Source organism: Schistocerca gregaria, chromosome 5 (genome assembly GCF_023897955.1).
Source record: "Schistocerca gregaria isolate iqSchGreg1 chromosome 5, iqSchGreg1.2, whole genome shotgun sequence".
In the NCBI taxonomy this organism is placed as follows: domain Eukaryota; kingdom Metazoa; phylum Arthropoda; class Insecta; order Orthoptera; family Acrididae; genus Schistocerca; species Schistocerca gregaria.
Genome location: NC_064924.1, coordinates 546,564,159 through 546,592,140, shown reverse-complemented (window position 1 = coordinate 546,592,140; position 27,982 = coordinate 546,564,159). Strand labels below are relative to the sequence as shown.

Sequence of the window (27,982 nt, the reverse complement as noted above, 5' to 3'; positions counted from 1 at the left end):
ACCAAAATGTTGCGCTATAAACCCATTACACAGGAAACAACCGTTTGGCCCTGTCCAAACTGACTTGTTCTCTGATATTACACTATTTTGATATCAGCCTTTCTTGGAACAATTGATTAATAGTGGCTCCCCAGACTCCTTGTGAGGAACTTGTCAAACAACATTAATACCATTAATCAGAGAATTGTATTGGCACTTGTTTACTTCTTTTTGTGTTTGTACTTAATACAATGTATGACGCAATTAAAGAAATTATTCAGATAATTAAGGGATATGAAAATTTAGTAGTCATGGGGAACTGGAATTCAATAGTAAGGGAAGGAAGAGAAGGAAAAGTAGTAGGTGAACATGGACTGGGGGTAAGGAATGAAAGAGGAAGCTACCTGGTAGAATTTTGCACAGAGCATAACTTAATCATAGCTGACACTTGGTTCAAGAATTATGAAAGAAGGTTGTACACATGGAAGAGGCCTGGAAACATTTGAAGATTTCAGATAGATTATATAATGGTAAGACAGAGATTTAGGAACCAGGTTTTAAATTGTAAGACATTTCCAGGGGTGGATGTGGACTCTGGCCACAATTTATTGGTTATGAACTGTAGATTAAAACTGAAGAAACTACAAAGATGTAGGAATTTAAGGAGATGGGACCTGGATAAACTGAAAGAACCATAGGTTGTAGAGAGTTACAGAGAGAGCAATAGGGAGTAATTGACAAATACAGGGGAAAGAAATACAGGAGAAGAACAATGGGTAGCTTTGAGAGATAAAATAGTGAAGACCTCAGATGATCAAGTGGCTAAAAAGATAAGGGCTAGTAGAAAACCTTGGGTAACAGAAGAGATATTGAATTTTATAGATGACAGGATAAAATATAAAAATACAGTAAATGAAGCAGGCGAAAAGGGCTACAAATGTCAAAAAAATGAGATTGACAGAAAGAGCAAAATGGCTAAGCAAGGATGGTTAGAGGACAAATGTAAGGAGGTAGAGGCATGTATCACTAGGGGTAAGATCGATACTGCCTACAGGAAAATTAAAAAGATCTTTGGAGAAAAGAGAACCACCTGTATGAATATCAAGAGCTCAGATGGAAAAGCAAAGGCAGGAAACCAGAAAAATGGAAGTAGTATATAGAGGGTCTATACAAGGGTAATGTACTTGAGGGCAATATTCTGGAAATGGAAGAGGACGTAGATGAAGGCGAAATCAGAGATATGTTACTGCATGAAGAATTTGACAGAGCAGTGAAAGACTTAAGTCAAAAAAATGCCCCGGAAATAGACAACATTCCATCAGATTTACTGATAGCCTTGGGAGAACGAGTCCTGATAAAATTCTTTCATCTTGTGAGCAAGATGTATGAGACAGGTGAAATACCTTCAGACTCCAAGAAGAGTATAATAATTCCAATCCCAAAGAAAACAGGTGTGAACAGGTGTGAAAATTACCAAACTATCAGTTTAAAAATACTAACACGAATTTTTTACAGATGAATGGAAAAACTGGTAAAAGCCAAACTCAGGGAAGATCAGTTTGGATTCTGTTGAAATGGTGGAATACACGAGGTAATATTTCCCCTATGACTTATCTTAGAAGATAGATTAAGGAAAGGCAAACCTAAATTTCTAGCATTTGTAGACTTAGAGAAAGCTTTTGACAATGTTGTCTTGAATACTCTCTTTAAAATTTTGAAGGTGGCAGGGGCAGAATACAGGAAGCGAAAAGTTATTTACAATTGATACAGAAACCAGACAGCAGTTATAAGAGTAGAGTGGCATGAAAGGGAAGCTGTGGTTGAGAAGGGAGTGATACAGGGTTGTAGCCTATCTCTGATGTTATTCAATCTGTATACTGAGCAAGCAGTAAAGGAAACAAAAGTAAAATTCGGAGTAGGTATTAAAATCCATGGACAAGAAATAAAAACTTTGAGGTTCGCCGATGACATTGTAATTCTGTCAGAGACAGCAAAGGACTTGGAAGAGCAGTTGAACGGAATGGACAGTATCTTAAAAGGAGGATATAAGATGAACATCAACAAAAGCAAAACAAAGATAATGGAATGTAGTTGAATTAACTCAGGTGATGCTGAGAGAATTAGGTTAGGAAATGAGACACTTAAAGTAGTAAAGGAGTTTTGCTATTTGGGGAGCAAAATAACTGATGATGGTCAAAGTAGAGAAGATTTTGAATGTAGACTGGCTATGGCAAGGAAAATGTTTCTGAAGAAGAGAAATTTGTTAACATCGAGTATAGATTTAAGTGTCAGGAAGTCTTTTCTGACAGTATTTGTATGGAGTGTAGCCATGTATGGAAGTGAAACGTGGATGACAAATAGTTTAGACAAGCAGAGAACAGAAGATTTCAAAATGTGGTGCTACAGAAGAATGCTGAAGATTAGATGGGTAAATCACTTAAGTAATGAGGAGGTACTGAATAGATTTGGGGAGAAGAAGATATTGGGCACAACCTGACTAAAAGAAGGGACCAGTTGGTAGGACACGTTCTGAGCCATCAAGGGATCACCAATTTAGTATTGGAGCTTTAAACATGGCTGCATTGTCAGCGGCCATTACAAGGTCAAATTAAAACAATTGCAGCTGCAACTGAGGCCTGCAATTGTTTTAATTTTAATACTGTAGGGTAAAAATAGTAGATTTAGAACAAGAGATGAATATACTAAGGAGATTCAGAAGGATGTATGTTGCAGTAGTTACTCAGAGAGGAATAAGCTTGCACAGGATAGAGTAGCATGGAGTGCTGCATCAAACCAGTCTCTGGATGAAGACTACAACAACAGCACATCATACTATGTCTGTTCAATGAATGGACTGAGTGTAACATTAATATTTTTACAGTAATTGAAGAGCAGCACCATTCCACATATGTATGAGTCATTTCTGTGCATTGTTAGTCACTTGTTGTTACCACACACTCTAAGTTGGAATTGATTAAAAACACTTTCTCTGAATGTTGTAATTTTTGCTAAAAGTAGTGTAGTTTCAACTTGAGTATCCTAATACATATGTTGCAGATACCGAATGTATCATTCTGCAGTATCACAGATATAAGTGATGAGTCACACTGGCCGAAAGATGGTAATGCAGTTCTAGTTTTCACTAATGGAATACTATTTGAAGGCCATATTAAACAGTTGCTAATGGATGGTGAAGGCCAGATGATGTGGCCTGATGGATCTTATTATCAGGTAAAATGACATTATATGTGAATGTTTTTCCTACATAGGTAAATTATTCATTATGAAGTTTTATATGTGAGGGTGATTTTTCCATTTAAAGCATCTTTATCAACCTTTTAATACTGCCCTTGTAGGATTATAAGTACAAGAAATACGGTGCAGGTTTTGTCACAACACTAGTCCAGTAGTAGTAGTAGTAGTAGTAGTAGTAGTAGTTTTATTCATCCGTAGATCTCTTTTTACAAGGATATAGGACATGTCAAAGTATTTACAAGCTTAGATCAATTTACAATAAGCTAATTCGTATACACATATATTTACAGACTTCTAGTTAGAGACAATCATTAGATTTTACTCCTGGTATACAATAATTTATTTACAAATAACTCATTAAATAATGTAATGCCACACTATTCACTCATATTTCACTATCAGTCACTGCACACACTATACACACATTGTTTCATAACACTTCACTCACTACATACACACACACACACACACACACACACACACACACACACACACACACACACACAGGTGATCCTTGGGCCATTTTCTGTACTGCAAGTTCCCATTTGCTATCCTGAAAAACTGAGTCAGCATCCCTTCATAATGAGTGAGATGTTGAGCTCAGAAAGAGGGAGAGGTGTTAGTATTGTGCTATGCATAGCTTGAGGGGAGAGTGTCTCTAGAAAGGAAAAAAGAAGAAAAATAATAAAGTGAAGGTGTTATGTGGAATATTGGATGTTTTATAATCATCATTATTATTATTATTTGTTTGTATAACATTTTTTTATCAAACCCCTACTCTGCTTTATCTAAGTAATCCTTCAATGTATAAAATGTATTGCATAACAGGTACTTTTTAGCTGCCTTCTTAAATAAGTGTATTTTTGAAATTTCTTTAATCTCTTTTGGTAATTTATTGTACAGTTTTATTCCTTGGTAGAAAATGCTGTTTTGAGTTTTATGTTTATTTTTTCTTGGTAAATGTAAGTTGAGTCTATCTCTTGTTGCATGGTCATGGACAGAGCTGTTTGTGCAGTAATTGCCAATGTTACTTTTGATGTGTACAACTGACTGGTAAATGTGTTCACATGGAGCAGTTAAAATTCCCAGTGTTTTGAACAGATCTTTACAATGAGCTCGACTACTATTTCTGGTTATTATTCTTATGGCTCTTTTCTGGAGTTTGAAAATTGTGTTCATATTTTGTGGATTTGTTCCCCAAAAAAGAATGCCATAGCTAAGAATTGAGTGTACATATGAATAATATGTAACTAAAAGACACTGCATGTTACACACAGATGATAGAATTCTAAGGGCATAACATGCTGATGACATTCTGTTTGCAAGTACCTTTGTGTGTTCGCACCACTTCAGCTGAGAGTCAATATTCATTCCTAGAAATTTTGCATTTGTTACACAGTCTATAGAGGTGCCATCTACATTTAATTTAACATTGTCATTTTTCCTCTTCAAACTGAAGTTCATGGCATTAGTTTTCTTTATGTTTAATGTCAATTTGTTGCTTATTGACCAATCGCAAACTTCCTTGAGAGTTTCATTTGCTTTCTCGGTAAGGAGTTCTCTTGTTCTCTCAGTGACTATAATATTGCTGTCATCAGCGAAGAGAATTTTCTCACCATGAGTAACACTACTGGGAAAGTCATTGATGTATATCAGGAATAGTATTGGTCCTAATATGCTACCTTGTGGAACCCCTATATTAATATGTTTTGGTTCTGATAAGTATTTTACTAAATGTTTAGATCTATTTGAAGTATGTGTTATCTCTACTCTTTGTACCCTATCTGTTAGGTATGATCGAAACCAGTCATTAGCTACCCCTCTTATTCCTAATGCTTCTAATTTATTTAATAGAATCTTGTGGTCGACTGTATCAAAAGCCTTAGAAAGATCCAAAAATATGCCTGTGACACACTCATCTTTATCAAGAGCATTAAGTACAACTTTTGTGAATTCTACTATGGCTGACTCCGTATTTTTGCCACTTCGAAAACCAAACTGTGATTTGCTTAAAAGATTGTATTTATTCAGATAATTCATTAATCTGTCTTTCATAATTGCTTCTATTATTTTTGAGAATGCTGACAGCAGGGAAATGGGCCGGTAATTTTCTATGTCTTCTGCATTACCTTTCTTAAGCAAAGGTACAACTCTTGCCTGTTTTAGCTGCTCTGGAAATGTCCCTGATGTGAAGGATTCATTTATTATATTTGTTAATGGGCCTTGTATAATCCCTATGCATTGTTTCAGTACACACATTGGTACATCATCTAAGCCTTCTGACTTTTTATTTTTTAGCTTTTGAACAGTTTTATTGACTTCATTCTCTGTGGTTGGAAGTAACATCATTGTATCTAGTGCAACAATTTTTGCAGGTGTTATATTTGTTTTGGGGAATTTTTGCTGTAACTTCTCTGCAATACTTGAAAAATGCTCGTTTACATAGTTTGCTAAGTGTTGTGGATCATTTATTACCTTATCCCCCTCCCTTAGCAGTATGTTATTCTGCGTTTGTTTGCCTCTCCCCGTTTCCTTTTTTATAACATCCCAGACTGCTTTGCTTTTATTCTCTGCATTATATATTATTTTGTCATTAAATGACTTTTTTGCAGCAATCAGCACCTTCCTATAAATCTCTTTGTATCTATGATAGAAATTTAAGAATTCTGGATCATTGTGAATCTTTTTCATGGAACTGAGGTGTTTAAGTGTTTGGGAGGACTTCTTAATAGCTGCTGTTATCTATCTGTTTTTGTGAGATGTTGATACAGTCATGCATACTTTTGGAAATGGTGTTTCAAAGTTCAATTTAAACAATGTGGAGAATTTGGAGAATTTCATATTCACATTGGTTTCCTTATACACTTCATCCCAGCTTTGTTTTTCTAGTTCTTTTGAAAAATCTTTTATTTTGATTTCTGATAGATGTCGTTTATAGGCTTGTAGTTTAGGGAATGATTCGATGCCTGATTTTACTGTTGTTATTTGACAGAGATGGTCTGATAGTCCGAGATCTTTTACATCTACATCACATTTTTCCCTGTCTATATTTGTGGCCACATGGTCAATTACTGATGCAGTCATTGTAGTAACCCTTGTTGCACTATTGACCAATAGGGACATGCCAAAACTTTGAAGGATATTTATGAAGGTGCTGCTGGATTCATTTATGATATTAGTGTTGATGTTTATGTCCCCACACAGAATTATGTTGACCTTTGTACTTGAGACTTTATCTAGAACTTCTGTTAATTTATTGAAAAAAGTGTCCACACTACCACTGGGAGATCTATACACACACAAAATGATTAATTTCTTGGTGATATCGAGCCCTGATAATTCAATAGCTGATATTTCAATGTGTTTGTCTTCACTTACTGTACTGAGGTCATGTCTAGATTTGAACTGTGTTCCTTTTCTGATATAAATGCATGATCCTCCACCCCTTGAAGTAGTTCTGCAGTAAGAGTTTGCCCTTTCATACAATGATAATACTACATGTTGGATTTCTGTGTCTCTACACCAGTGCTCAGTAATACAAACTACTGTGCAGTTCAAAGATTGGAGCTCAACTTCTAATGCTTGTATTTTATTTTTTATTGATTGCATGTTTTGATGGAGGATTGTTAAGTCTGTGAAATGCCCCATGTTACTCTTTCCGATGGTTTGTTTTTCTTTGTGACATCTGGTATGTGTGATTTTTGAAGTGTTATAATCTGTCTTGTGAGTGATTGTTTCAGTATTTTTTGAACTGCTAGAGATACTCTTTAGGCAGGGGAACCTGTTGTCTGGATTTATCCTAAAAAAGACCTACTTTTCCTATCTATGACAACAGGTATTTGACCATGTGTGGCCCGAGATCCACCCCCTATACTTTCATGAATCAGCTGTACCAATCTTCCCTTCCCAGTCCTGTTTAGGTGTAGGCCATGCCTAGTGAAACCCCATCTGTTGATAGTCCCGACGGGCACTAGAGAAACATGAGCAAAGTTGGCCGTCCTCAGAGCCATCCCCAGCCCCACATTGATTCGCCTCACAGCTCCATCAAGGCGTGGCTGATCATGACGCCGGAACAGCTCAACAAAGTGTACATTGGTGCCATGAGTCAGGGAAGCTATCTTGTCCAGGTCACCACCTATTTCATATGCCCCATCCCTGTCCAAACTGTTTCCCGCCCCACCCACTATCACTACATGGTCCCCTTTTGTAAAATCCTTACATAAAGACCCTAGGTCCTCTATCACATGACTTAGCCCTGCATTTGGTTTGAAGATACTGGTGGCCTGGTACGCTGCCCCTAAACTTTCCTGTAACTGAGGGCCTACACCTCGCCCATGGCTACTACCTAGCAGCAGCACTTTCTTCTTCCTAACACTTTGTGCATTCCTAGGCTTCTTGGCCTCGGTTGAAGTGTGCTGCACATTTCCTGCTCCTCGTTCTACCTGAAGCTCTTCTCCACTTAACTCTGGCAGTGGCAGATACCTGTTTTTGGTGTTGATGATAAAACTATCAGATCTCGTTCTCTTTCTTCCTATCCTCCTACCAGCTGCCAGTTCCCAACCACCCTCCTCCCCCCTATTTCCCTTGATCCTTATCAGTTCCTTCCTTGCTTCCTCCAACTGTGCCTGAAGGGCACAGATTTTCCTTTCCTGCTCCCCAATCAAGATGTTCCTACTGCATACTCTGCAGTTCCAGGAGAGAGCCTCTTCTGTTCTCCCAACATTCTCCCCACTGCATCCCCCCCAGTGAAAATATTTCCTACAAGATTGGCAACAAATCCCTCTACTCACTACCCTATAACAGCTCCCACATTTCTCACTCATGATCGGTTTCGAAAGAATAGTTAAGTTTAAAGAATGTTTTAAATTTGTCAAGGTCGCGAGATTGTATGTCTGCAAGCAAAAAAAACGACACAAAGATCTTATGTGCGGTGGTTGTTGTTTTTCTACTGATTTAGAGATGCAAAAACAGAAGAATGAATTTGTAATTACTTTGCTTTTAGAGAATTTAAGTTATCAGGCGTGTTTGGTCAGGTTTTTAAACGTTTATAACTCGGAAAATTTAGACCTAGATCGCGTCTATCTAACTAGTAAACAATACGAAATGTGTTAGTTAAATACGATTTAGAAATGTTTAATTACACTTTTATTGCGACAATAGACACTGATGAAACTAGTAGCTGTCTTTTTTAAACGATTTTTGCACTATCAAGAAAACTTGAATATAATTTGTTGTGTTTATGTCACGCAAAATTACGGGTTATGTCGCGATTATCGGGACCTCAGCTAAAGAACAAGTTTTTTCAAGAACAAGCTCTGCTTGGACGCTAATATTCAGTTGTGTGACAAGAACGGACACTACAGCAAGTAATAAAAACAAAGAATATTTAAACTTGGCACTATTTCCTCTTAAATAAGTTATTTTAGCGGACGAAGAAAATACCTGTGATCTCACTCGGCAGCCATCTTCTGCTGCTCCTGTTGTAGAACTATGTCATTTACAAACACAATGTTGTAATTTTCAAATGTGCAGAATAACTCACTCACTCAAATGAATATGAACAACAACATTGATGACCAGAGTATGCAGTACCATTATTGCATCATGGTTGAATTTGCGATACATTTTAAGGGGAGTATGAAAGGCCTATCCAGCTAATGTTAAATTTTATGTAATTGGATAGACAAAATATCTGCTCACCAACACTGGCAGAAAATGCACATAAAAGAAAAGGACTGGAGAGATCTAGGAAATGGTGTCTTTCACCGCTCTTCCTTCCACTTCAAGCCTTCTGCCAGAACAAGGAGCCACTGGCTCTGAAAGCTGGCAAAATTATAATCTTCTTTTATGTGCACATTCTGCCAATTCTTGGTGAGTAGATTTATATCTATCCAATTATATTATATTGTAAAAAATCAATGTTAAATTTGGCTAATTTCATGACCCACATTCTCAAGAACTACTTAATGAAACTGTTACAGGTTAGTTATATATGCTTCATGTATTTACTCCTCTAGTATGATTGAAGTACAGGTGCGCATAATTAAAGTTCCAGTTTCAAAATGCTGTAGAAAGGGAACCACTACTCAGAATGATCTAAAATTTGAACTGGTGGTAAGTCTCTTTTATGAGAATAGTGGCTACATGCCAATGGCCCTGCAGAAGTTCTGGACACTGAAGAGTATGAAAAAGGCCATTCCTCCAATGTCTGCTGAAGGTCTGGAGAAAACAATTACAAAATTTGAAAAGAAAGATTCTTTGAAGTTCATTGTAGTAGAGGGAGGGAAGCAGTTGATCCAATGTCTTTTGAAGATGTGGCCACAGTATTGCAGGATGAGACAAATACTGTTGTGCAAACATTCAATGCATGTGGAGCTGCCCGAACATTGGGCATGTCTGTGAGCATAGTGCATAAAATCCTATGAAACACCCTCCATTACTGTCTATACAAATCATCCATGTCCAGGAATTGCTTCCTGCTGACCTGCCACCAAGAAAAACCTTCACTCTAGCATTTTTGCTCATTTTTAAGAGGGCAATGAATGACCATGGAACATTCTGTGGACAGACAAAGCCCATTTATATCTCTTTGGACGTGTCAATACACAGAATTGTATAATATGGGCAACAGAAAATCTGGACGCACATCAGCCTCTTCCATTGTGTTCTGCAAACGTGACTGTGGTGCTGGTTGATGGCATCATTTATCGTTGCACCATATTTTTTGAAGAAGATGAGTCTGATGGAACCTGTTACCCATAACATCGCTGGGAAATACACTACTGGCCATTAAAATTGCTACATCAAGAAGAAATGCAGATGATAAACAGGTATTAATTGGACAAATATATTACACTAGAACTGACATGTGATTACATTTTCATACAATTTGGGTGCATAAATCCTGAGAAATTAGAATCCAGAACTACCACCTCTGGCCATAATAACGGCCTTGATACACTTGGGCATTGAGTCAAACAGAGCTTGGATGGCGTGTACAGGTACAGCTGCCCATACAGCTTCAACATGATACCACAGTTCATCAAGAGTAGTGACTGGTGTATTGTGATGAGCCAGTTTCTCGGCCACCATTGACCAGACGTTTTCAGTTGGTGAGAGATCTGGAGAATGTGCTGGCTAGGGCAGCAGTCGAACATTTTCTGTATCCAGAAAGGCCCATATAGGACTTGCAACATGTGGTCATGCATTATCCTGCTGAAATGTAGGATTTCACAGGGATCGAATGAAGAGTAGAGCCACAGGTCTTAACACATCTGAAATGTAATGTCCACTGTTCAAAGTGCCGTCAATGCGAGCAAGAGGTGACCGAGACGTGTAACCAATGGCATCCCATTCCATCACACTGGATGATACGCCAGTATGGCAATGACGAATACACACTTCCAATGTGCGTTCACTGCGATGTCGCCAAACATGGATGTGACCATCATGATGCTGTAAACAGAACCTAGATTCATCCGAAAAAATGACGTTTTGCCATTCATGCTCCCAGGTTCGTCATTGAGTACACCATCACAGGCGCTCCTGTCTGTGATGCAGCATCAAGGGTAACTGCAGCCATGGTCTCTGAGCTGATAGTCCATGCTGCTGCAAATGTCGTCAAACTGTTCGTGCATATAGTTGTTGTCTTGCAAACGTCCCCATCTGGCTGCACTATCTGTTACAGCCATGCGGATAAGATGCCTGTCATCTTGACTGCTAGTGATACGGGGCCGTTGGGATCCAGCATGGCATCTCGTGTTACCCTCCTGAACCCACCAATTCCATATTCTGCTAACAGTCATTGGATCTCGACCAACGCAAGCAGCAGTGTTGCGATATGATAAACCAGAATCGCGATAGGCTACAATACAACCTTTACCAAAGTCGGAAACGTGATGGTATGCATTTCTCCTCCTTACACGAGTCATCACAACAATGTTTCACCAGGCAACGTGGGTCAACTGCTGTTTGTGTATGAGAAATCAGTTGGAAACTTTCCTCATGTCAGCACATTGTAGGTGTCACCACCAGTGCCAGCCTTGTGTTAATGTTCTGAAAAGCTAATCATTTACATATCACAGTATCTTCTTCCTGTCAGTTAAATTTCATGTCTGTAGCACGTCATCTTTGTGGTGTAGCAATTTTAATGGCCAGTTGTGTACTATGAGAGCCTGTTGCGCATCATCATTCCAACACTTCAACAGCATGGATGTATGGGTAGGATCATTTTTACACATTATGACACTCCTCTGCACATCATACAGTTAGTGAAGAGGCTGTTGCAGAAGAATTTTGGAAATGCTAGAACTATCAGCCTTCATTTGCATATGGTTTGGCTATCCATCTCACCTGACCTCAATCTGTGATACTTCTGGCTGTTGGGTTATCTGAAAGATGTTGTGTTCAGTGCCCCAATTATGAATGTGGCTGAAACAAAGGCACACATTGTGCTGCACATTCTGAATGTGACCCCCAAGACACTCCAATCTGTTGTGGAATATGCTGTTTCTTGATTTCAGCTTATGGCAGAAAAAGGTGAACAGCGTATTGAACATGTCTTGCACTAGTCTCACAACAATTATAAACCAATTTCATTTCGCTTTTTATGCATTTTTTGGCTCCACTTTTTTACATCAGGGCAATTAAAAACTGGTTGTCCTGTGTGATATGGTACAACCTCGCTGTGGTGGATGGGCTTATCTAATTAACTGTGCCATAACTGTTGACTGTAGTCATACATGTTCAAAAATACAGATAGTATAATGTTATTTAATTGGATGGATAAAAAATCTCTCAGCAATCAGTGGCAGAACACACACATAAAATACTGTTGTAACTGGTAAGCTTTTGAAGCCAGTGGCTCCTTCTTTATGCAGAAGGGTTGAAGGGAAAGGAAGAAGGGTAAAGGAAAAAAGACTAGAGAGGTCTAGAAAGTCACCCAGAACTGTGTGTCGGGGGGGCTTACCGTAAGGGACGAGAAGGAAAGACTGATTACTGGGGACTGCATTGGATGAGATTTGAAAACCTGAGAGCTTGAAGGTGGAAGACGGGGCAATATGCAAGATAGAGATTACTACTAAAACATCGAGCAGGAGTTAATAACAGTGAAAAGCTAAACACATTGTACAGAACAGAGGTGGGAGGGGGTCAGTGAAAAATAGATGGGAAAGACAATGAAAGACATAGGAAACTAAAATGGAGTAAAACAAAGACTAGTTACACTGAAGAAATGCTGAGACAGAAGAAATTAACGTAAATTAAGGCCAGGTGGGTTGTGAGAACCAAAGACATGTTGCAGTGCTAGTTCCCAACTGCAGAGTTATGAGAATCTGGTGTCTGGCGGAAGAAGACAGATGAGAGTCTTTTGCACATCAACATCATTCCAACCCTTTAACAGTATAGATCTACCCCTTTTCTTAGACCTCTCCAGTCCTTTTCCTTCACCCTTCTTCTTTCCGCTTCAGCCCATTGTAACGTGCCAGGCTGCTCTCATTCGTATTCGTCGCCTGCTGTCATTGACCCTGGTCAGCTATGTCTGGCTTGTGTGGATTGGCTGCTGCTTCCATCATGGCCGCCACTGCTGCAAACTCGTTGCGTTGGTTGGCTGCTACTGTTGCTGCTGTCATGGCTATCTCTAAACTGTGTCAAATGTAGTTATGCATGCACGGTTCTCACTTCTGCTGTTGTTGCCACTGATTTCACTCTCACTCTAAGTCAGTCTTCCAAATTTAATCTTAAGGTTCATAAGTTCGATGTCCTCAGCCAAAGGGGCACCACATGTAATGTGCCAGGCTGAATCCTTGTATTAGTGCCTCTTAAAGTTCACATCACAACCAGGTGTAGTGAAACATTTCCTCGTCCAGTAGATAGTGCGCAGTGTTCCTGACCTACCTTGCTTTGCTTATTCAATATTGTCTTCCCAGTAGCTGCGTCCATCTCACCTAAATCACACTGCAATTAAGAAGCCAGGATTCTAGATTATGACTTCCAAAATCAAAAGTCAAGACCATATTCATTGTTGAACACTTATGACAACCACAGTGCAATTTATTTGTTATCACTCACACACACACAATATTCATGTGACCAGGTCTCTTACACTTAATAATCGTCACATTAGGTAGGTCAAAAACTTCCAGTCTTTAACAATGTTCATAATACATGTTATATGTTCAAAGCCAAATACAATTACACTTTTTTGGTTCCAACCGGACTTTTGCTCCATGAGAATCTGACCAAGAACTAACTGAGAACTGCACCAGCTCGGACCTTGTATAGACGAGTGCTTGAATATTTGACTGTTTCTGTTAATATATTATAGTTTATAATTTCCCAGGGTTAAAATGATCATTTCTAATTGGTTTTGAAGTTAACTATTGGAATTTAAACACATTGCTGGAATCAGTAAAATTTAGGCTTTCTTTTGGATGCAGTTTATAGCTGAATTTGATCTATTAGCTCACTCGAATTTTACTTAATATGTATTACACAATATACATAATTGTTCATAACTTTTACTAGGATGTATTTCCAATAAAACTAATTAGCTCATTACTTTCAGAATAGACATTAGAATGTACTAAAATAATAGATTTTACTAGGGGAATTTTATTTAAACTATTTCTGAATTCTGTGCTATGAGGCTGAAGGCCACAGAATCTGTAGTCAGAATCTGAGTAGTGAAAATGAAAAAAATAAAAATAAAAGTTCATTGCTTAACTAAGTTACTGAAGGAGTGTAAAACCAAAACAGGATTGCAGTGGGCAACCCTGCTTCGTTACACCTTCTGCCTGAAAAAATAGCCACTGTCTCCGAAAGCTTACCAATTACACCAGTCTTTTAAGTGTGTGTTCTGCCACTGCATTCTGAGTAGCTTTTTTATCTATCCAGTTAAATAATTGATTGTTTTCATTGTTAGATAGTATAATTTGGAACTCAAACCATAGCTGTTAAATTGTGATTCATCTGTCATTTGTAGTGGGCCCCATTCACATTAAGACATTTACACCACTATACATTAGTAAAGTTTTTGTTAACTTTTTTCTTTGCTCCTTGACCTCACCCCCCCCCCCCCCTTTCTGCATCAATAATATGCTGTTCAAATTTGACATAATTCTGAGCAGTGGTTTTCTTTCTACAGTGTTTTGAAAGTGGAACTTCAATAGTGTCGTCAAGGATATGTCTTCTATATTTTCTGAGAAAATGGTCGTTTGTCTGAAAAAAAAAAATTATGTGGCAGCACTGTAGTCTTCTTCGTGTACTTTGTTATCTGAATATATCCTCTTTCCCTTCTTCAAAGACTGTGCTTCCTTGGTCACATTTTGCACTTGTTGCTCAACCCTCAACCTTGTCAAGCCACTCCTTGTACATTTCCTCCAGTAAAATTCATTTATTCCAAACAGTCTTCACTTCCAGCTCCTCCATGACTTTTTGTCTACCAGTATTACCAAATTAAATGTGATGTCAACATCAGCCATGACAAGCCTCAGTGTATGATACTCCACAAATATATTTTTAGGTACTTGTGTCTACACTACATTGCTGAATGGCTCATTGAGATTTTGTGTTTTGCCTGGCAGACATTTCTTCAGTAGATCTGGATTTGCTAAATCACTGTATACTGGTTTTATAGCCAACATAACAACTTCAAGTAAAGAGTTCTTGCAGGCGAACTTATCTAAAGTTCCAGCTGGTCAGATTCTTTATGTTTACAGTACTTGCCTGAACAAAAGTTGTGGATTGGCATCTGATAGTATTTTATGGAAAAGGTTGCATACACAGTCCAGCGGGTGCTGCCATGCTCTGCAGGTGCAGGGCAATAGAGTTCAGTGCCCAGTAGGTGAATGTGTGTTGCTAGTGTCAGCATAGAAGTGAGAAAGATAGGTGCAGAGTGAATGAGACCACGCAGCACTGCTCTGCACTGATCTCTCCCATGGCCAGATCCAACATAAACAAAATAACAGAGGAAGCACAGCTCTGTAAAAGTGGTCAATGAGCGGTAAAACAAGCAAACCATTTACTGTTTAGTTAACAATTAGTGTTCATTTGGCAGAATTGCTACGCAAAGCTTTAGAAAACAATATACAAAACAAGAATTGAAGAACAACTTACAAGGGAACCTCCCCATTGTGCCCCCTTCAGATTTAGTTATAAGTTGGCACAGTGGATAGGCCTTGAAAAAACACAGATCAATCGAGAAAACAGGAAGAAGTTGTGTGGAACTGTGAAAAAAAAAGCAAAATATACAAACTGAGCAGTCCATGCGCAAGATAGGCAACATCAAGGATCATGTGAGCTCTGGAGCACCGGGGTCCCGTGGTTAGAGTGAACAGCTGCAGCACGAAAGGTCCTTGGTTCAAGTCTTCCACTGAGTGAAAATTTTTACTTTCTTTATTTTCACAAAGTAATGATCTGTCCGTTTGTTCATTGATGTCTCTGTGCACTGTAATAAGTTTAGTGTCCGTGTTTTGCGACCGCACTGCAAAACCGTGTGATTAGTAGACGAAAGGACGTGCCTCTCCAATGGGAACCAAAAACATTTGATTGCAAGGTCATAGGTCAACCGATTCCTCCACAAGAAAATACGTCTGGTACATTCTGTACGACACTGGTGACGGCGTGTGTGTCGCATGACAGGAATATGTTGTTGACCCACCTAACTTGTACACTTGGCGAATGGGTGAAAAGATTCTTCTAACTTGCCCGATTTAGGTTTTCTTGTGGATGTGATAATCACTCCCAAACAAGTGATCAAAACATAAAGAGTTTGTCACACAAGCGGCAACAAATGAATGTAACAGTTTCACAGTCGCACAATTTTCCCTGTGCTCTGTCAAAACATGTTTTTAACGTTTTCAAATTTTTCCACGTGTAGACTGTCAAATCCTGCATATGTCCAAGCAAATCTGATCATGTCCAGGAATTTTGGAGAGCGAAGTTGATTATGTGTGAGTAAATGAATTGTCTGAAAATAAAAAATCAAACTTTTCAGTCGAGGGAAGACTTGAACCAAGGACCTTTCTTTACGCAGCTGCTCATGCTAACCACGGGACCACGGCACTACTAAGCCCACATTCTCCTTGATGTTGCCTATCTTGAACATGGACTACTCAGTTAGTATATTCTGCTGATTTTTTTCATAGTTCCACACAACTTCTTCCTGTTTTCCTCTGATCTGTGTTCGGGTTTTCAAGGCCTATCCGCTGTGCCAACTTATAACTAAATTTGAGGGGCGTGCGATGGGGAGGTTCCCTTGTTAGTAGTTTTCTGACTCAAAGGTTGATTCTATTAGTATTGCACATGCACACTTCTTACGTGCTCAGTAGGAGCCTTCTGAAAAACGTATCAATTTCTTAAATGAATTAGTGCATTAATATTTTATTTTAGAAATAATTTTCTGTGAGAAATATAGGGTCTCTTTCTTACTATTAGTAGTAACAACTAATTTTTTTTTGTGCTTGATGCTACAATTTTTGTATCCCTTTTCAGAATTTAGACATTGGATCCTTAGTTTGCTGTTTTGTATGCAATAATTTTAATTGACCAAGTTTGAAAATTTATTAAAAAATAGAATTAAGGTTATAGAGGCCTTTAATCCTTACAGTCAACATAGAAGACAATTAACGTTTTACATGGTTTTCTTTTTTGAGGAAATGATTTTATCTAGGTCTGGTGTAATGTTCTAGGAGACTGCTAACCTCAAGGAATTAGTCAAATTTTTATCAATGAGTAGTGAACGGTTCTTAGTTTTAGCAAGCTTTAAAAGGGAGAAAAAGTGCTCACAAATACGCGTGGAACCAAACATTGGGAAAACTTTGGCCATGTGCTTGTGCTTCTCTTGTGGAAAACAGCTGTAAAAGCCTTGAAAAGTTTTACATATAAGAAAGTGTTCCTTCAGGCAGATATCATACTGCAGGTCAATCAGCTCTAGTTGAAACACTTGTGAGATTTCCTCTGCACGAAGGGAAAATGGGTGATCAAATACGTCAAAGACTGGTTGAAGCTCACTTACCTCAAAAAATCTGTTCTCAAACTCTTCTTGTAATTTGCAAATGATTTGAACATAATCTGAAAAATCCACATCTTCTTTAATGCTGTCTAATGCAGGGAAGTGTCCACAATTCTCCTCGTGTAACTGTTTTTCCCACAAAATAAGTTTTTTTAATTACGTGAATTGTCCGCACTGAATCAACAACAGAGTGATTTTCTTCTTGAAGTGAGATGTTCAAAGTATTTATATGACCAGTTAGGTCACTCAAAAAAGTCAAATTTGCCTCCCACTTAGGGTCATGAAGTAATTCTTCTGGACATCCTTTATTTCCTAAAAGGTATTGATTTCGTCCCTCAAAGAGAAAAACCAATGAAGTACCTTCCCTCTGTTCCACCATCTTACTTCAGCATGGCATTCCACTTTGATATCAGCCAGAAATTGTTTAAATTGGCAACAATTGAGTCCATGCAAGTGAAGATTATTAACTATTCGATCAACTGTGTCCATAACATTTTTTTATGTTGACAATCTTCTCACAAAGTGTCTCCTGGTGTATCAGACAATGGACTGCTGCGAATAAGGAACAAGTCAACTTCAGTCATTTTTGACTTGAGGTAACCCAGGAATCCAGTGCATATCCGTCATAGTGCAGGGACTCCGTCCTTTGTTAGACTGGTCTGGCATTCCCATTTTAAACCTATTGACCCGAACATGTTTTCCATGGCTAGAAAAATATCCACACCCATGGTTGTGTCTTTTAATGATATAAGTTGAAGAAATTCTTTGGTGACACGCAGATTGTCGTTGATACCCCAAATGACTATGATGACCTTAGAAGCTAAGGTATGTCCGCAGTGTACCTGGACTCATCAAGAGCCATTGGAAATAAAACAAAATTTGCTGCTCCATATCTGAGGTCATATCTTTGACTCAGTGAGCAACAGTTTGAGGTGAAAGAGCTATTTTTAAAAATTTTCCTTTAGGTCTGCTGGACAAATACAAGCCACCAAGTTGGCAAGGAAATCCTTGATGAGATTTTCAGCCACAAAGGGTTCCCCGGCTTTCGCAATTCTCAGAGAGCATTTGTAACATGCATGAAAACTTTACCCACCTGTTTCCAGTCCCAGAAAAAAAAGAAACACCACCACCTTACAATTACATTTGTATAATCCTATTTTTGAAACACTTTTGTCAGTGTATAGAAAATTCAGGATGGAATGTAACAATATTATGAAAAGGGATGTTGCTACTCTCCATATAGTGGAGATACTGAGTCACAAGAAAAAGACTTTCAGCCTTAAGGCCTTTGTCAACAATAGACATAGACACACACACACACACACACACACACACACACACACACACACACACACACAAGCAAACACAACACACACACACACACAACTGCAGTCTCAGGCACCTGTTGTTTCAGTTGTCTGAGACTGCAGTCATGTGTGTGTGTGTGTGTGTGTGTGTGTGTGTGTGTGTGTGTGTGTGTGTGTGTGTGTGTCTACGTCTATTGTTGACAAAGGTCTTTATGGCCAAAAGCTTTATTTGTGACAGTCTTTTTGTTGTGCCTATCTGTGACTCAGCATCTCTGCTATATGGCGAGTAGCAACTTTCGTTTTCATAATATTGTTATCATTAATAGTTTCATTCATTGAAACGCAAATAATAAACTAACAAAAAAGATTGGTTTTAGGTGCAGAGTCCTCTGAAAAGTGGCCGTAGATGCTTGCAAGGACAGTGACATGTGTATGCAAAATAAATTTTTATCTATTGGAATATTTTCATTTTAATTAACTGAAAACATAGATCAAACTACAACATATGGTTTCCCAACCATCAAAACACAAATACACAAAAATGAAGAATGACTCTTCCATCAATACTGTGATATTACATGGTAATTTTGGCTCTCCTTATTTTTGAGTTCTGCATTATTAGCATCTAACATTTCTTTCATCCTAATATTAAATTCATCACTGTAAATAGCCAGTTTATTTTCAAGTCCTTAGCATCCAGTTTATTTTTGATCTGCCTTATCAGCATCTAACAATTCTTTTCGCTTAACATTGCTTTAATCTTTATGAGTGGCCAGAGCCACTCCAAGAGTATGTGTCCATTCACTCAAAGACCCATATGTTTCAACCATTTTCACTAATTTGCTTGGTACACTCATGGTTTAACAACTACAATAGATATCAATAATTATAAACATGTATTCTGATTATATACAATCCCTTAATTTTACATCAGCCCAGATTACTCTTTTTTGAGTCCAAAATTGCTTTCACAACATTACTGTGTGACCCTTTGCTAGTTAGTTTGTAAGCAAAAACTGTGAGCTCTCAAGCATGTCTACAATCACCAATACAAATCACAAACAGTTACAGCTCCACTAAACTCACCAGATCTGTCTTTGTTATTAATATTTGGTGACTGCACTATGAGGAAATACATTGAAGGCTGCAGGCCAATGATGTCTGCAAATTGTAGCAATGCTCCAACAGCCTCCTATACCTCCAGGAATATCAGGAACATCCCTTACACCCAGCAAGTCTGGAGACAACCCTGCAATCCTGTAGAGCAGTAGTCAGCTAGCTCACACCTTCACCTCTGCTCGCCACCACTAGTATCTGAAAGAGACCCACCTTCCTTCTATCCAGGGGACAACTTAAACTTTTCTTGTGTCCTTCTCTTCACTCTTGTTCATCATCTTGCATTTTTGTCTTCTTTCTTGCCTCTTGTTTCTACCATCTTATCTTCTTTCTTACTTTTACTAGATCTTGAGGTTAATTTGTTTTGTTAAAATTTGTAATTCTGTTCTGTCATGCTCACCACCTGTGGTGGGTCAATGAACACATAATATTTCTTCATCTTGTCCATCAGATGACTGTGGATGTGTTTCCTGTGATATTAACAACTCTGATGTACATGTTAACTAGTTCAGTCTTTCAATGCTCTTAGCAGTCTTTGCACTGGCTAATAAGATTATTCTGGTATGGCCCTAACTTTATGAGAATGTTGCAATTTGTTCCACCAATACTGATTGGGTCAATATCATCATCATCATCATGCGAATTCCCAGAATTCACTGGGGGACTCAATTCATTCATGTTCGACTGTTGCCAAGTGGACAAATGAATTTAAATTTTGCCAGGAAAGCTTAAAATGGTCATGGAAGAGAGCTGATTGAAAGTGCATGAAACTGCTCACACTTGCCAGATGTTATCTGAAAGGGTATATCACATTTTAACTGAAGAATTAGAAATGAAAAAAATTATCTGTAAGGTGGGTGTGACAACTCTTGACCTGGATCAAAAATTCATGAGAATGGACATATATCATCAATGTTTGGACTGTTTTAGAAGAAACAAATAAGATTTTTTGCACTGGTTTGTGACCACAGATGAAACTTGGGTGTACTCCTATACCCCAGAGACAAAACTACAATCAAAGAAGAGGAAACATGCTGATTCTCTACCACCAAAGAAAGCAAAGACAATTCCTTTGGCGGGAAAGGTCATGGCATCAGTGTTCCGGGATGCAAAGGGGATTCTGTTTGTAGATTATCTCCCCACTGGCAAAAAAACTACTGGAGAATACTTTGCTAACCTCCTGGCCAAACTGCAACAAAAGATACATGAAAAAGCCCAGGTTTAGCTAGGAAGAAAGCCATTTTCCATCAAGACAAAGCGCACCCGCACACATGTGCCATCACCATGGCAAAATTACATGTACTAAGGTATGAATTGTTGCCACACCTGCCTTATTCATGTGATATGGCTCCATCAGACTTCCCTCTCTTACCAATCCTGAAAATTTTTCTTGGTGGATTAAGATTCACTTCAAATGAAGAATTGATGGCCAGAGTTGACAACTATTTTTCAGACCTGGAGGAAACTCATTTTCGAGATGGGATCAAGGCACTGGAACATCATTGGACCAAGTTCATTAATCTACAAGGAGACTGCATTGAAAAATAAAAAAAATGTTTCAGTAATGTAAGTACTTTTTTTCTATTCCATTCCAAGAACTTTTTAAACCACCTTTGTAATGTCTCACTGCTAATGTGTAAGGCTTTGGTATTAACCCTTTCGTGGCTATGAGGACCAAGCATCCTGGTTGCCCAGCCGGCTGGCTGGAGGAAACACATTGTGCACCTGGCCAAGGGGTGGCGGACTCAGCCCTGTGGTTGCTGTAGGCTATGGCCACTGCTGGCTTCCCACACATTCTGATGTATATAGAATAACTGTTCAGTAATGTTCTTCCAAAAAACAGTATACCCTGTATGGTCACAGTGGTTATAGTTTCTGATATCTACTAACAATAAAAATTATGGGGCAGCAAACAAAATTTGTGACAGAATTGACAGTTGCAACGTCTTCAACAGAAGTAGAAGGAACTTCAGACATGCCTCAGGGTAATGCATAAATGATGATATTTTAGTGTGTGAATAGTGTCATATGAGTGAGAGAATGAGATGTTGGAAACTGACTAATAATTGCTGCTTGAATAATTAAAGAAAAATTGATTGGAAAGAATAATTGATCAAAATTGGTAGCTAATTTATAAATTTGTACACATATCCTGGGTGAACTTTAACTGGTACTAATATAAACAGATCTTCGATGTCAATACCTTTAACATTAATATTCAGATTTTTTGTTAAGTGCTGCTTCACATTAGTTCCATTGTGCATAGAGCTGATTATGACAATGCTGATACGGGATTGCCCCTCTGCTGCTCACCCAAATTCCTCTTGTCTGCTTTGAACCTCCTGATTCAGGATTCTTGACGTGGGTGAAATGATGAACAAATGGGTGTGATTGATGTAAATATACGCATATAAACTTAGTCTTCCTAATAACCTTTAAAACAGTTTTTAATTACGGTTGGAACACACATTTTTTCAAACAATACTGGTATGATGGAGCTAGTTATACAACCACCTGCTACCTCTTATAGAAACAAACAGGTGAAGATACAGAAATTAATCAATTGAAGACTGTATCTCTTCTCTTTTTTTGGTATCAAAACATTATCTGTGCCACTATGCTGCTCATTAATTTATGTTTGGCTTTGTACATGTATAAAAAGAAAAGATCTTCATCATCATCCCAGCCTTTTCCTGTGTCATGTGGGGTTGGTGTTGCTTTGCTGGATCCTTCTCTTTCATATGTGCCTATCCAGTGCTTCTTCTCTGAGCCATCCTTTCTCCCATAGGTCCCCTGCTACCTCATCTTACCATCTCAGTTTCGGTCTTCCTCTTCTCCTTGATCCTTCAGTGTCTAGGTCTTCAACTCTTTGCCCCACTTAGAACTCTCTGCTTCTCTGCACATGTCCATACCATCTTAGCCTACTTTCTTGAATCTTCTTCCCTAGGGGCCTCACTTTTACTGTTCCCCTGATGTACTCATTCCTTAGTCTATCCTTTCGTGTCACCCCACTCATCCACATTAACATTCACATTTCTGCCACTTCCATCTTTTTCTCTTGGGCTTTTGTAATTGGCCAAGTTTCTGCACTATATAGCATCAAAGGCCTCACCACAGACTTGTAAAGCTTTACTTTCATTTTGCAGATAACCCTCTTATCACACAGTACTCTGCTCATTTTTCTCCAGTTCATCCATCCTCTATTTATCCTGTGCTCTATTTCAGCCTCCAGTCCTCCATCACTTTGCATGTAAGAGCCTAGATATTTAAAATTTTTGACCAGTGTCAGTTGTTCTCCTTGAAGGTTAATATACAGATCTTTGGCATCCTTTGTACACATATACTCCATTTTCACCCTGCTTATTCTCATTCCCCTTTCCTCTGGAGCTTTTCTCCACTGTTCAAGCTTGTCTTGAAGTGCCTCCTGGATGGGTTTACAGATTACATCAATGGCAAACATGATGCTCCAAGGTGCCTCTTTTTTCACATCTTTGACAAGTACATCCACGAGAAGGTCAAAGAGATATGGGCTGAGAGCAGATCCCTGATGTACTCCTACTCTCGCTGGAAATTCCTTTGTTGCACCTACTAGCTTCTGGCTTGTGTCATTGCCCCTTCATACATGCCTTCTACCACCCTGATTTGTTTGTCTGGCAGGCATTTACTTCTCAGATATCTCCATATCTCTTGCCTCGGCATTCTGTCATATGCCTTCTCAAGATCGATAAAGGCCATATGTAGTTCAACTTGTATTACTCTGTCTCTCCATCAGTTGCCTTAATGCAAATGTTGCATCAGTTGTTCCTCTTCCCAGCATAAATCCAAACTGTTCTTCACATACTTTAGTTTCTAGACAGAACCTCTTCTCAATTATCCTTCCCCAGATCTTAATTGTGTGGAACATCAGTTTTATCCCTCTATAATTGCCACAGTTTTGGATCTCCCCTTTCTTCACTTTTATCGCTTTCTGAACCGCATCATTCCACCATCATGCACCATCTTCTGGTGGTTCCTTTTTCTCACAACACCTCTTCTTTCAGTTTTCACCAGTTTATTGTTTGTTCTTCTTGCTTGATACAGTTTCGTCTTTTCTCCATTACCATTTCACTATCGGCCACTACAAGTTTTTGTTGCACAGCCATACTTTCACTGTATATAACCTTGGCATTCTTTATTTCCTTTATGTGCTTCCTTCCAGACAACAAGTAATCTAACTGTATTTTATGGTCTCCACTCCTGTAAGTTATAAGTTAATCTCTTCTACAATTGAAATAGGTACTGATGATCATTAGGTCAAAAGATACAGTGTATTCTGCAATCTTGTGCCCTGCTGCATTTCTTTCTCCATAACTCCATCCACCATGAATTCTATCGTCCCCACTCCTCCTCTCACCAACATGTCCATTTAAATCTCCCCCAATTATCACCCTTTCATTGTCTGGTATTTCCATTGTTACTCCATCTGGGATTTTCCAAAATTCATCCTACTCTCCTTCCGAATACCCTGTCTGGGGTGCATACACACTTAGAACTGTGATGACGTCTCCACAGACTTCCTCTTTTAAATCTTTATCCACAATAATCCCTACTCCGTTTCTGGGCTCTTTGTCTGCACTGCTACAGAACAACTTGTATCCTTGTGCCAAGAGTTGAAACTTTGTCACCCTTCCACCTGGTCTCTTGTAAGCACAGGATATTTTCCTTCCTTCTTTGCACCATGTCTATTACATGCGCAAACAAAGTTGACACTCAGCACAGTGGCTGATGGGAGCAACTTAAAGGCATTTCCCATTTACAGTCACTCCAATCAGCCACCTCATCGAGTATCAACTTCGTTTGTGCAAACAATACAATCTCTTTACCCTTTCCCTTTGATATCCCAGTGTTTAAAGTTCCGACTCTGATTTTGCATTTCATTCCTTCTTTCGCACCCTCTTCTGTTGTTGGATTCTCCACAAAACGTCTTCTCTGGAGATCCGATTGGGAGACTATTACTCTGGAACATTTACTTTGAGAAGTATCCATCATTGTTTTGGTTTTGGCAGGTTTTTTTCTGGCCGGATGCCCTTCCTGATGCCAACCCTCCTCCTTCATCCAAGCTTGGGACCGGCAATGACAGTTAATGAGCCACTCAATCCACTCGTTAACAATTGCAAGCATAGTTAAAAAATAGAAAAGAACAAAGAAAGAAAAAAAAATATGATCTGTTATATTTTGTGCACATTTTGGTAACATACTTTAAATAGGCAGAAATGAAAATTGTACACTTCACAGAATGAATAAAAATGATATCCTATGACTGCTTTATCAGAAAGTCACAATTTTACTCAATTTAATCACACAAATAACAGGTGAAATAGTTTGTAGTGATATGGAATGGAATGATCACAAAGGTCAGTTGTTAGGCAAGGCAGGTGGAAGACTTAAAATCATTGGCATGTTACTGAGGAAATGCAACTAAAACTTATATAGAAAGGAGACTGCTTACAAAACACTTGCGCTTCCAGTCTTAGGTTACTGCTGAAGTGGGAGACAGCCATACCAGATTGATCTAGCAGGGAGTATTGAACATATTCACAAATGGCTTGAAGTTTGTTTTGTTCACAGGAGAGCATCAAAGATGCATTGAAAAATCTGGACTGGCAGAATTATTTATGTATTTAACTATTTGATTATTTCAGTTGATATGTGGTGTACCAACACATATAGGCCTTCATATTTTGATTATATAATAACAGTGCTCTACACCTTAGTGCATTTATAGCACAGATGACAGAACAATACATTTATGATAATTTTACAATGTATGCAGTTCACAGTATGTCTATTTCCCTTACATTCAAATTTACATACATACATTTATATTGTCTTTTAAACTGAATATTATATTTTTGGGTTTTCCTTGTAGTAATCAGTAAATTCAGTTATGGAATAAAAAGGATTTTACTCCAGTATTTTTCTGACTGTGCTGAAAGGTTTTAATGTTCTTTATTTTGCTGACACTGTTCAAAAGGCAAATGAATAGGTACAGCCCCAAATGTTACACCTCTCTCACAGCAACTTGTCGTGCATGGGATGCTCTCTGTTTCCAACAGCTTCCCATAAAATTCTTCATTTTTTTTGAATTACTAATGTTTTTCTTAGTTTATACTAGTGTTTTACTTATATAAACATTTGTTACTGTTAAAATGTTTAGCAGTTAGAATTTTAATCTGCAGCTTGTTCATTGTTTTGCATATAGTCCTTTTTGTTTTAGCCATACAGTCCTTTTTTGTTTTATCCATACAATCCTTTTCTGTACAATGAGTACCTTCTTCATGTGTACTGAACTTCCCTATAGTTCTATGCAAATTATCATGGGAAGGCCTCCTTCCAAAGTTTCAAGAACCAGTGTTAAGTGAAGACTCTAGAAATATATGTATTGCACCCTATGTATTGGTCCCATAGGAAGCATAAAGATAAGATTGCACTCCATGTATGACTGTAACAGAAAGAAACCAAAACATGTAGTACAGTAGTACATAATTCACTGGAATTTTCTGAGGGTTTATGTAGATGTAGAACTGTGCAGTGACTTCTAAACTTTTATGCAACTGCCATCTGATATCCATATATTTATGTATCAGTGTTTAAATTTGTTGCACATACTGGATTTAGCAAGCAAGTCATAAAAAATTTCCAGTTTTGTAGACCGTTATACAATTTAATTTGATAATTTGTAGCACGATCTAGATGTTTAGCATTTCTGTTTATCCATTGAGCTACTTAGCTCTCAGACAAGTGATAAGAAATACTTTCACAGTACAAGTCTGACGCTTTTGTTACTTTGTTTTTTCCCATCAGGGTGACTTCACTTCTGGTCAGATTACTGGCAAAGGTTATATTGAGTGGCCTGATCTCAGTTGGTATGAAGGAGATGTATGCCTTGGTTATCGTCATGGTTTAGGAATGTATCGTGCAACGTTTGCTGATGTGACATACAGTGGAAAATGGTATATGGGATGTAAAGAAGGACCAGGAATGCTCTATTATAGTGAAAATGTGAATAATTATTACAATGGTGAATGGGTACAAAACGAAAGGCATGGACTGGGAATGAGGTCCTATCCATCACATGCATGTTATTATGGTCAATGGATGAATGGTTTGCAACATGGTATTGGTACTATGGTGTGGTCTAACAATGATGTAAGTACTGTAACTGGTACTAATTTTGAAATGGATATTAATTAATGAGTGATTAATTCAAATTCTTTGTTAGATATAGATTCAGATTCTTCATTCATCATTCAGCATTATTACATGCAATAGACTTTGTTAGTTCACTTAACCTACTAATTTTATAAAATACATTTTTACATATCGCAGTTGATAATGGGCATTTCTAAAAATAATGAATAGAATGTGTTCATTAACAAGAAGTTGTGTAACTTGTTCATAAATAATTTGATTGGCATGTTTAGACAGTTTGTTATATATTTTAATTGTCATGTACTTATGATTATCATTAGCGTTTGCTAAGCTATTTTGTGGCAAGAACAGAGAAGTACAGATTCTTGTGTTATAGTTTTGCCTTTGATTTGTTACACCTAAATATGGTACTTCAGCAACTCCATAATTAACAGTATCAAGAATATATAGATTAATAACTGTTAATATTCTATATTTAATGAATAATGGTTTACAATGTGTCCTGTCATCTACTTTTGCCATTACTCTGACTGCTTTCTTCTGGATCACTTATTTTTTGCTGTTTCCCCAGAGTATTAATCCATACCATAAAACAGATTGAAAAAAGCAAATTATGCCATCCTTACATGTTAAAATGTCACACAGCACATTAGTGACTTCAGCAGATATACAGGGTGAACACAAAATCTTGCCCTGATTTTAACAATTTATTACAGAATAACCATTTGATGTAATAATTTACATTTGATGCCATTGCACAGGTTGGTGTTGCTACTCTTTTTTTATGACCACTGACATTAGCAAACCTCAATGTGTGCTCCCTTGGTAGCTCGGAGAATGTCGAGGCGGTATTCCAGCTCCCTCCAGGTGTTTCATAACATGTGTTGTGTCACAGTACTCACAGCAGCTTGTATTCTTGGCTTCAGTTCGTCTACGCCAGCAACTGTTGTGATGAAGACTCTGTCCTTGATGTTGTTGTTGTTGTGGTCTTCAGTCCTGAGACTGGTTTGATGCAGCTCTCCACGCTACTTTATCCTGTGCAAGCTTCTTCATCTCCCAGTACCTACTGCAGCCTACATCCTTCTGAATCTGCTTAGTGTATTTATCTCTTGGTCTCCCTCTA

At 38.2% G+C, this 27,982-nt stretch overlaps 1 protein-coding gene across 1 annotated transcript in view; it reads left to right on the top strand.

Moving 5' to 3' along the window:
- LOC126273405 (radial spoke head 10 homolog B-like) overlaps positions 1-27,982 on the top strand; it is a 72,373-nt gene that overhangs the window by 27,105 nt on the left and 17,286 nt on the right. The window contains exons 3-4 of the mRNA XM_049976956.1: positions 3,037-3,210; positions 26,512-26,856. Of these exons, the coding sequence (XP_049832913.1) occupies positions 3,037-3,210; positions 26,512-26,856 (519 nt within the window). The remainder of the gene's footprint in view (positions 1-3,036; positions 3,211-26,511; positions 26,857-27,982) is intronic.